Raw genomic sequence first — 11,526 nt, forward strand, 5'->3', positions numbered from 1 at the left:
GTTCTGACAATAAACGTCAACGGACTTTCTGATTTTTCTTTCTTTCCTTTTTTTTTTTTTACTACTGAGCCTTGATTTCTTAACTTGGTATCCTACTGATTTTGATGCCAAGATTCGCACCCCCAGCAGAGGATGTAAAGAGCGGAAGGGGAACCGCTTCGTGCTAATGGAACCCTTGGCTAAGGCTCAGCATGTGTGTCTCTTGAGGTATTGCCATGTGGTTCCCAGAAGATAAGGAAGATAAAGCAGGATTCCCTGCCACAACTTTGTCTGAGATGGGGAAATGTTAGAGAGGATAGAGATACAACCCAGAATGTGAAGGAAACAAGTGAGAATTCTGTGCAAGTCCTAATCTTGAGATAGGGCTGCTGTAATAGTTTGTTGTTATTTCACCTCAGAGCTCACTCTGAATAAATTTCACCCTCCCCAGCAGTGCTGTGTTAGCAAAACCATTTCCCAGTAGCAACCTCCGATGCAGCTGTGTACACATCAGAGGAGCTGGACATAGAACAGCAAGGGGACATTCCTCTGGAGGAGCAAAGAAAGTAGTGTCTATCTATTCTTGAAAGCGGCTGCAGCTCTTTCAAGATTGCAGATTGCAAATGTTAAAAATATACTGTGGACCTTGATATCTTCTGAGATTTAGTTCCAGGGCTCCTGAAGGATACCAAAATCCTTGGATGCTCAAGTTACATTATATTCAGTAGCATAGTAAAATGGTGTCCATTAAATAAATTGGCAAAATCAAGGTTTGCATTTTGGAATTATTATTATTATTGAAATTTTTAAAGTCATGGATGGTTGAATCCATACATCCATCAATATGGAGGGCCAACTGTAACTGATCTGTCAGTTACATTTTAAAAAGCAATTAGAAGCATGATCACTGTTAAAGAGAAATAATAAATTAGACAAAAGAGTCCATTATAAAAGCCACTTTCTCTTTGAACCATCAGTTCTCAAAGGCCTGCTGAAACAACAAGAAAAGTCTGTGTAGGGTTGGACAAAACTGGTATCCATCAATGGGCTGGTCATTGACACTCCCGCCCATAGCAGCAAAGATATTCATTTTTCCTATACTTTCCCTCCTCAGCCTTTTGGAAACACGAGTCCAGCAGATGGAGACGACTCACTTGATGGAGTTGGAGGGGATCCGGATGGAGAAAGAGCAGTTGCAACAGCTGGTGACCCAACAAAGTGACACTATCGAAGGCCTGGAAAAGTCCCTGCAGGCGGCCAACAGCAACACCAGTCTGCTCCACCAACAGCAGCTCCAGCTTCTGGAGTCAGTCCAGAATTTGGTCCAGCTGGTCTCCCAAGGCAAAGGTGAGCTCAGAGACATCAGGAAAAGCTCCAGATGGGTCCAGATTACATAGGACAGTGGTTCTAAACTTTGGTACTCCAGATGTTTTGAACTTCAATTCCCAAGATTCTTGGCTTTGGTGGCAATGATTAGGGATTATAGGAATTGAAGTCCCAAACTTCTAGAGGACCAAAGTCTGGGAATCACTGACATAGAAGAGGCACTTCCTTCACTTGAGGGTCTTTGGGTGACCTTCACAAATGGTACAGATCTGCTGCAGTTCATGATATGAGGCCATTCCACAGTTCACAGTTATAGTGCTATGATTCCATTTTAACCACCATGGCTGCATCCTATGGACTCAGAGATTTCCAGCTTAGGGAGAGATATTTAGACTTCTCGAGGTGCATCTACTGTGTAGAAATCATGCATTTTGACACAGCTCCATCCTAGAGAGTCCTGGGATTTGTAGTTTTGTGAGGCTCTAGCATTCTTGGGCAGAGAAGGCTGAAGATCTTAAAAAACTACAAATCCCAGGATTCCATAGTGCTGGAGCTACAGCACTTAAAGTCGTGTCAAATGGCATTATTTCTACAGTTTAGATGCACTCTCACTCAGTGGGCTCTGGTGTTTCACCACACTACAATTCCTCTACAACAAATAATAAAAGTATATATACTTTTGCACATTGAACTCAGTTTGCAGCAACTGAAATAAGTAGAGGCCAAAGAGAGAAAGTGGGAGGAAATCAAGATTTGCTTTTAGCTTATCTAAAAGGAAATCTTGATTTCCTCCCACTTTCCCTCTTTGGCCTCCACTTACCTCAGGTGCTGCAAACTGAGTTCAATGTGCAAAAGTAGTTTGCACTCCATTAACTCAGTAGGAGGAAGAGAAGAGAAGAGGGGACAGAATCTTATCTTTCCCAGTTGACTTGAGTAAAAGGAAACTGCTGCAGCTTCTCCTGACTAGTGCTTTCTTCAGGTCTTGACAGACAGTGTGAAAGGGGCAGTGAGATGCCGCGCCTTTCTGCCCCAGATGGAGGCCGCAACAATCAAACAGTGTGGCCTCCGCAAGGCATAAAAAGAACCCGCTCCTCACAGGTTCTTTTTAGGGTATGTGCGGGACACCATCGGAGCCCTCGTATGCACTGATAACGTACGCACGGCACGGTGCTGTTTGGATGCTGCCCTGTGCACGTCATCATGGCGGCCCCCATGTGGACAGGGCAAGCCATGATGGCTCCCAGACTGCGCTGTAGGGCTTGGAAGAATGCGGGCGCTCTGCTCTCCTGAGCCCTAAAATTGGTCCCAGGCCGGCACATCACACCAGTCTGTATCGGACCTTCTTCACTAATCACTTCCCCCCCATCAACCACACTCTAATGGCCACCTTGCCCTGTTTGTCTTCTCTGAAATATTGATGGATATGCACCAAATTTCATCTGATTTTGAAAGCTAAGCAGGGTCAGACCTAGTTAGTACATGGACAGGAGACCACCAATGAATAGCAGGTGCTGTAGGCTATATTTCAGAGGAAGGAACTGGCAAAAGCATTTCTGAGGATTCCTGGTTTAAGAAAACCCTGTGGGGCTGCCATAAGTCGACAGGTGACTTGAAGGCACATGCACACACATGTTGTATTTCTTTTTTCTAGTTCCTCTGAAGAAAGAAGACCGGATGTTTCAGGACTGCGTGGAAATCCTCCAATCTGGACTGAACCTCAGTGGGGTTTATACCCTCCATATTAACAATCTGACTGAACCCAAAAAGGTCAGTAAATAAAATGCAAAAGAGGAGATAAACTCTGGAGGAGGTATCAGCTCTGCTTCAGAAAAATTAGTCCACTACTCCCTACTACTACTACAAAAAAGTAATCTCTCTCAAAAATACAACATCTTGATACTCCAGTATTTAACTCTGGTAAAGGAATCTGACTTCTTAAAAGACAAACAAATTGGCTGCATTTACACTGCAGAATTAATACAGTTTATCATGGCTTTAACTGCCATGGCTCCATGCTATGGAATTCTGGGATTTGTAGTTTTATGAGATACTTTACCTTCTTGGTTAGAGAGCACTGGTGTCACAACAAACTCCAAGCCCCAGGATTCCTTAGGATGGACAGTTAAAGTGGTATGAAACCGTGTTGTTACACAAAATGCTAGGGTCCCAGGAGGGCACCCACAATTGTATTCAATGGGGAAATACTGTCTTATTAAGTATTGTCTTAAGGGGGGGAGGGATAAAGTGTTTTTAATTGTTGTATATTATATTTTACTGTTGTCAACCGCCCGGATTGGTTTGCCACAGGGCGGTATATAAATTATTATTATTATTATTATTATTATTATTATTATTAATATATTTAACTCAGTAGGAAGCAGCAAGAGGGTTTCAGGTAATGTTTAAAGCCTGGGTCTAGCCCCCCCCCCCCCAGAAAAAACCACCCCTGAACTCCAGAATGCACATTCCAAATGTAGTTTTATTTATTACAGCAAAAAGGAAATCAACTTCCATACAAAATGCATATGCACATACAAATAAGAGGTAGTGCTGATTTAGAGGGTTTAATACAGGGCAATACTTGACCAGAGTCAATCACGGAGCTCCGATGAAGGGACATGGTGAGTGAGTCTGGTTCAGCATGCAGCCTAGGACCTGGGTGGGCCTGCATGTGCAGAGGAGTCAAAGGAGAAACGTTCAGGAGTGCTGTCTAAAGACAACCGAGACCAAATTGAGACCATGCAAATGGGCCCATTTATAGGGTAAAATGTATTCTGGTGCAGTTTCTTAGGAGTTTGACAGAATTTTCCAGGTAGAGAATGAGTAAGGAGAATTGCCCGGCCATACATGCACATGTCCCTTAACAAAGGCATATTTCTTCGGAAGGGAAATACTCTTTTACTTGCAAACACTGATATCACACACATCATTGTTTCCATCATTGGGGGGGCTTATGCCGATTTCAGTCATTGGCAGATTCTTCTGGGCTATGGGCTAAGCAATCCATTGCTGATCCTACAGAAACTCTTTGTGTGTTCAAAACACTTCCTCCACACTGGGGTGTTCTCTGGGCTCTGAGCCTGGTGACATGCCTTTTAATATTAAGCTTATATCAAATGCAGATCTGACATGAAGGAGTGGTCTTTGGGGTAAATGCATTAATTCTGCAGTGTGGCCCAGCCATTGATTCTGACTTTCTGATGGCCTTTCAAACAGTCTGGATCCAAACTGTGCAGGGCTTCAACCTGCTCTTTAAATTCTGTCATGAAATGGACTGGCAGCCATGAAACTGTTTCGACAGGGCATTCTACGTTCCCTGTAACCAGCATGAGATCTATTTTTCTGTAACTGTACTGCAGAAGTGTGGAATTTGGCATTGTAAAAATCTGTTTTTCGTCCTGAATTTTCCAAAGGCACCAGATCCTGTCTGATCTTGAAAGCTAAGCAGGATCATCCCTGGTTGGTACTTGGATGGGAGACCACCAATTAATACCAGGTGCTGTAAGCTATATTTCAGAGGAAGGAACTGGCAAAAACCACCTCTGAAGATTCCTGATCTAAGAAACCCCTGTTAAATTCATGGCTTCCACAGACAACTTATTTGGGTTCATCACTTGGACTTTAAGGGTCTCAACAGACTGACACTAAACATCAGTTTCGGGGCAGAGTGGGAGTGTGGTGTCTGCACAACACACAGCCTAGTGTGCCCAACTGCATGGCAGGCATTGTCACAGCGCTCCTTTGGCGCTGTGTCCAGATGACACATGCCAAAAGAAGCGCCAGAAAGTGCCACTGTGGCAGCAATGACACCTTTTCCCCAGCGCAAAAAGGAATGGCATTTTGCCATTCCTTTTAGCCCCAGAGAAAGGCCAGATCAGGGCCACGGCATGTAGTTGCTGTAGCCCCGATCTGGCGCTGAAAGGGGCATTGGCAGGCCTCTCCAAAAGGGTGGTCTGTTTAGTGTCCAGTTCATATTGCCAGCCACATGGAAAATAAAATTAATGGAATTGCCATAGATTGAAAGGTGACATGAAGGCATACGCACATATATTCTCTCTCTCTCTCTCTCTCTCTCTCTCTCTGACACACACACACACACGCATCTGCTTTAAATCATTTTTCTTAATTCCACAGGTAGTTTAACAAAATCTGTGTGTATGTTTTTCCCTATACTAGCTTTTACAATCTGTATCTGTTTTAATTTTTGTAAGCTTTATTTCTAAGGAAAGGATTGCAGTAATGATGATGATGATGATGATGATGATGATGATGATGATATTGATGTTTCTGCTGTCTTGTTTCACAGACCTATTGTGACATGGAGACGGATGGAGGCGGGTGGATCGTGATCCAACATCGAGTCAATGGCAGTGTCAGCTTCCAAAAGAGTTGGAAAGAGTACAAACAGGTCTGAGTCTGCCTTGGACTTGTCACCTCTCATTTATCAAGTCTTTTTGGTGCAAAGAAGCAAAAGAAACTCCACATTGCAATAAACCCTGATCAATACCAGATGACAGCTTTGCTGGGTTTCAATCTAGATTGTATAGCAATCTCCTCTCTAAAGACCAAACCCATATATTATTTGATTTGGAAGAAATTCCAGCATGGATGGGCTGGGAACCATAAAGTTGCTAACCAATTTCCCTCTTCTCTCCCAAGATCTTTTTACCATTCAAGACTTTATTAAACTGTGGCTAATAAAGGAGGGCAGAGGGGAAGTGTGGAAATCAGTGAATAAATTCACATGTTATACAAGAAATAAAAGGATAGTAGGCCTGAAGAGAGAGAAAACAACATTTTGAATCACAAGAATTGGAAGAGTCCCCATCTGTCAGAAATGGCCTGAAGGTACATAACATCAACAACAGCAACAATAAATCTTGTAGTCAAGCAAGTGTGGTACACTGGTTTGAGTATTGAGCTAAGACTCCAGAATTCCTGGTTTCAAATCCCTTCTCAGCTATGGAAAATCACACTCTCTCAGCCTCAGAGAAAGGCAGTGGTACACCTCCTCTGACTAAATCTTGCCAATGAGAGCCAGCATGGTCTAGTGATCGGAATGTAGGACTAGGCAGTTTATTGCACAGCCATTATTGCATAGCTATGCATTATTGCATAGCACCATTATTGCCCGATCCGGGCACAGGATGGAATCGGGACTGAATGGGGAAAAGCAGGTGTTATCACACAGAAAATGTGGGCTTTGTGGCACAAAGCCATCCCCCAGCTGCACTTAGCCAGCAGGGTTTGTGAGAGAGAAAGCTTCCATACTACCAAAATCGGCGGGATAAGCATGGCTGGGGGACGGTTTGTGGTCACTCTGTGACAAAGTCTGCATTTTTCTGTGCAGTAACACCTGTTTTTCCCTGTTCAGTTCTGATCTCGTCCCATGCCTGGATCGGGCAAAAATTACTCTGGGAGAGCAGAGTTCAAATTTCTGCTAGGCCATGATAATACACTGGGTGATCTTGAGCAACCCCTATTCTTTGAACCTTGGAGGAGGGCAATGGCAAACCTCCTTTGAATAAACCATGCCAAGAAAACCCTAGGATAGCATGACCATGAACCAGAGTCACCATGAAGACACATAACAATATGTGGGAGCAGGCCTAAATACCCCAAAGACACCAGATTCTATCTATTCTTGGAAGCTAAGCAGAATCAACCCTTGTTAAATGCCTGTACTGCAACTACTCACAAACCATAAGGTTGCGAGTTCAATACCAGTGAAAGGGCTCAAGCTCGACTCAGGCTTGCATCCTTCGAGGAGGTCGCTAAAATAAGTACCCAGCTTGTTGGGGGCAAATTAGCTAACAGTTGTAAACCGCATAGACACTGCTTAGGCAATATGAAGCATTATATAAATGAAGCTTGTTTGTTTGTTCATTGTTAGTACCTAGATGGGAGACTGCCAATAAATACCAGGTACTGCCAGCCATATTCCCAGAGGAGGATACTGGCAAAACTACCCCTGAGGATTCCTTGCCTAAGAAAACGCTATAAAATTCATGGGGTCACCATAAATCAACAAGTGGCTTGAAGGCACACGCACACAACATGCGGATGTGTCCTTCTTGTTTCTCGGTGGCCCATTTTGCCTATAATACTGTGGGCACTGAACAGGTAAATTCAGTATTATAGGGAAGGATAGTGGTGTAGTTGGCCTGTCCCAGGACACAGAACAAATGCACTGACCACTTGTGTTTCCTCCTCTCTCAGGGGTTTGGGGATCCTGCAGGAGAACATTGGCTGGGGAATGAAGCTGTCCATCTCTTGACCAACCAAGCAGCCTTTTCTTTGCGGGTGGAGCTCCTGGACTGGGAAGGCCATCGTGCTTATGCCCTGTATGAAAAGTTCCAACTAGGGAGTGAACGTCAGCGGTACAGGTGAGATGGGACCTCTGCCGGCCACATACAGGCAACACAGAGAGAGCTTGGGAAAGCTATCTTTTTGGGCAACAATTCCCAGAAGCCCTTAGTAGCCATGGTGGCTAGGGGATTGCAGGAGTAGGAACCCCGCAAAAAACCTTGACCATTTCATGACTATGGGAGAATTTTATAAAAATTATGCACTGCAGTAAAGAACAGTGGTTCCCACCTTCCCTTCCACATGTCTAGAAATTGAGATTGTCTGATTTTTGTTTCTTTTTGGTTGGTTTAATGAAAGTCATGACTACACCTTGGATCTGGGGAATAATTCTAACATCCAAGTTCTTCAAGATGGCCTCATGGGCCATCAAATCCAACTCCCTGCTTAGTGAAGATACTCCAGCTAAAGCATCCTCAACAGTTAGTTGTCCACCTCTTTGTGAAGACATCCAGAGAAGAGGCCACTGTCAGAACAGAATATGGAGAAACAGAGTGGTTCCCAATTGGCAAGGGGGTCAGGCAAGGCTGCATACTTTCACCCTTCTTATTTATGGAGAAAAGATAATATGAAGAGCAGGTTTACACTTAGAAGAAGGACGAATAAAGATAAGTGGAAGAAACTTCAACAATCTAGCATATGCGGATGACACCATGAATGACACCAGAAAAAATCATGGACTTGGAACAATTGCTAAGGAAGGTCAAAGAAGAAAAGGAAGAAAAATAATGTCCATGGAGTAACTACATAATTCAACATAGACAATGAGGAAATCAAAATATTTAAGGATCTCTTGCACTTTTGATCAAATATTGAACAGAATGGAGAACAGCCAAAAAATAGGAAGAATACTAGGAATGGGAATGGCAGCCATGAAAGAGCTAGAAAAATCCTAAAGAGTAAAGATATACAACTGAGCAATAAAGCTAGAATTGTTCAAGCCACTGTATTCCCCATCACCATGTATGGATGTGAGAGCTGGACAAGGAAGAAAGCAGACAAGAAGAAAATCAGTTCATTTGAGAAGTGGTGCTGGAGAAGAGTTCTGAGGATACAGTGGACAGGCAAAAAGACAAACAAATGGTCCTTGAACAGACTGAGCCTAAAATCTTCCTGGAAGCCAAGAGGATCAAATTGAGGCTGTCATATTTTGGCCACAGCATGAGAAGGCATGACTCATTGGGAAAAACAATAGTGCTAGGAAAGGTAGAGGGTAGTAGAAAGAGAAGAAGACCACATACCAGATGACTAGATTCAATCAAGGAGGTCACAGGCCTGAATTTGCAGGGCCAGAGCAAAGAGGTAGAGGACAGGGAGCTTAGGAGATGTCTCAACCATAGGGTCGCCATGGGTGGGGGTTGACTTAAGGGCAGTTAACAACAAATAACAATCTCACTCACTTTCCAAGCCCATTGCCCTTCTGCTCTTTGTTCTTCAGGCTTTTCTTGAAAGGCTACAGGGGCACAGCTGGCCAGCAAAGTGGCTTACCCCTCCAAGGCACAGGCTTCAGCACGCGAGATGCCGATAATGACAACTGCATGTGCAAATGTGCCCAGATGCTTTCTGGTGGTGAGTATGCACTGGGAACAACCAACTCTGGGGAGTTGAACTGGGGAGAAGAGGGCAGAGAGTATTAGTCAGGGTGCTCACCATTTTAAAATGGATTGCAGAAGCTGGTTATAGAAAGCTTGTGATTGTGAGTCCCTTACTGAAACAGCTTCAGTGGCTTTCTTTGGCATCGTTTTCCTTTGCTTCATCCTTTAGATCCTTTGTTACATGCTCCTAGTTTTTACCCTCAATTTATCCATGGGTCATATCAAAACCCATAATCCAAAAGCTGTCCTAGATTTATACATGAGGTCGACTTATAGTTGAGTCTATACAGTTATTCAAAGGGTTACAAAGCCCTATACAGCTTGGGTCTAGAAAGACTAGAAAAACTGTAAAGTTGAAGGCTTTCATGGCCGGCATCCATAGTTTTTTGTGGGTTTTTCGGGCTATGTGGCTATGCTCCAAAAACGTTTCTTCTCGACATTTGATTTCGCCAGCATCTGAAGATGCCAGCCACAGATGGTGGCGAAACATCAGGAAGAAACTTTTCTGGAACATGGCCACAGAGCCCGAAAAACCCACAAAAAAATAGAAAAACTGTGTCTCCCTATACAAGTCTACACAAGTTTTAAGCTCTTGGTGAACCACAAGCTTACTTCTATTCCATTTTACTTCTCCTACTCCTTCCACCTTCAGGTTGGTGGTTTGATGCTTGTGGACTTTCAAACCTGAATGGCATCTATTATCCAGCCAGGCACAACATTCGGAAACTGAATGGGATCCGGTGGCATTACTTCCAGGGACCAGGATACTCATTAAAAAGCACACGGATGATGATCAGGCCTTCAAGTGGACGTGAAGCAGCATAGCAAGAAGGCAGCGGTGACACCGTTCCTCTGAGTAAGGGAGAACACTCCCTGATGTATACTGGGGTGTCTTGAACTCTGGACATGTTGCAATAGAGCAATGGCAGATTCTGTGGGGATGAGGCCTTTTGTGAAAAATGACTGGGAATTCACCACAAAGGAAAGATGCAAGCAGCAAATCTTCTGTTTCTGTTAATAAAGGAAGCTTTCTGCGATCTCTGAGGATACCAATGAAAAGCAGGAGGAACTCTTGCATATATTTTGTGTGTACATATGTATTTTCATAAGTCACCTGTGGACTTATGACAACTCCATTAATTTCATAGGGGTTTCATAGGCAAGGAATGCTCATAGTTGGTTTTGCCAGCTTCTTATTCTGAAATATAGCCTACAGCACCTGGGATTCCTTGTGATCTTCCATCCAAGTACTGACCAGAGCTGACCCTGCATAGCTTCAACATCAGACAGGATCAGGTACCTTTAGAATATTTGCAATTGGTTAAAATGGGGGGGGGGGGGTCATCTTTAGCCATATCATTTAGGATATGGTTAAACTTGGAAAAATCTGGACTTCCCCTCCCCCAAGTTATACGCATGTTCTTTCCTGGACTGCAGATGGGTTTTTCCTATTTTAAATCATACATGCCAAGCTGTGTCACATCTACCATTGCTGTCTAAACTCACAGAAGCAGTTGGTACACTCAAACCTCATACTCTGGACAGCATCTTCTTCCTTTACCATTTGGATAAAATATGTCATTATATGCTCAAGAACTGGTGTTTATCAAGAACCATGGACAAAGCCACATGGCAAGGGTCAGATTTTCTGAACTATCATGTCATAAGTTAATGTATTCACTGATTGATGCGCGTGTTTATTCTTTCTCACAAAAGAGCCGAAGAACTTGCCACTTGCCTGGCACTGGCCTGATGCTCCAGAGACTGGACTGTGCTGCCCTTCACTCATTCTGTGCCATTGGCTTATTGGTCAAATATCTTGAGAGAGAACCTGCTGTGTCCTTGCCTCCACTCCAGCCCTGTCCACCTGAGTTCCAACTCCTCTTACAATTGTAAAGATGCTTGTGTAAAATAATAACTGTTATTTGTAGCATGTCCAGTTTGCATTCTGTTTTCAATAGTGGTGGAGAAACAGAAGTAGAGAGAAGCTTTCTTCCTGATGTGTCCGTTTATTTACATGTTCAGCAATTTCAGTTTTCTGAAGAGAGATTCTAGAATCTAAATTCTATCAAACTGAACTTGAACCATTTGGTTTAAGCATTCAGTTACTACTATTCATTCACAGTTTCTGTCCTGTTGTGTCACCAATGTATGTGCCTACCAACTCGCACCCACCAACCTCCAACAACAGTCTTTGGTCCTATCTGCACTGGCCAGGGGACTCTGGGGGTAGCCTGGAATATCTACCCGAACCCTCTCC

General features: G+C 43.6%; 1 protein-coding gene across 1 annotated transcript in view; it reads left to right on the forward strand.

Moving 5' to 3' along the window:
• The window catches only part of ANGPT4 (angiopoietin 4), a 51,980-nt gene extending 40,784 nt beyond the window's left edge, over window positions 1-11,196 (forward strand). Inside the window, exons 4-9 of the mRNA XM_089518445.1 lie at window positions 1,094-1,326; window positions 2,957-3,072; window positions 5,612-5,713; window positions 7,525-7,691; window positions 9,110-9,240; window positions 9,919-11,196. Coding sequence (XP_089374571.1) covers window positions 1,094-1,326; window positions 2,957-3,072; window positions 5,612-5,713; window positions 7,525-7,691; window positions 9,110-9,240; window positions 9,919-10,091 — 922 coding nt within the window. The 3' untranslated portion in view covers window positions 10,092-11,196. The remainder of the gene's footprint in view (window positions 1-1,093; window positions 1,327-2,956; window positions 3,073-5,611; window positions 5,714-7,524; window positions 7,692-9,109; window positions 9,241-9,918) is intronic.
• Window positions 11,197-11,526: the final 330 nt, after the last annotated feature.

This window comes from Sceloporus occidentalis, unplaced genomic scaffold (assembly GCF_023333645.1).
Source record: "Sceloporus occidentalis isolate IW3139 unplaced genomic scaffold, rSceOcc1.0.p SCAF_3, whole genome shotgun sequence".
Taxonomy (NCBI): domain Eukaryota; kingdom Metazoa; phylum Chordata; class Lepidosauria; order Squamata; family Phrynosomatidae; genus Sceloporus; species Sceloporus occidentalis.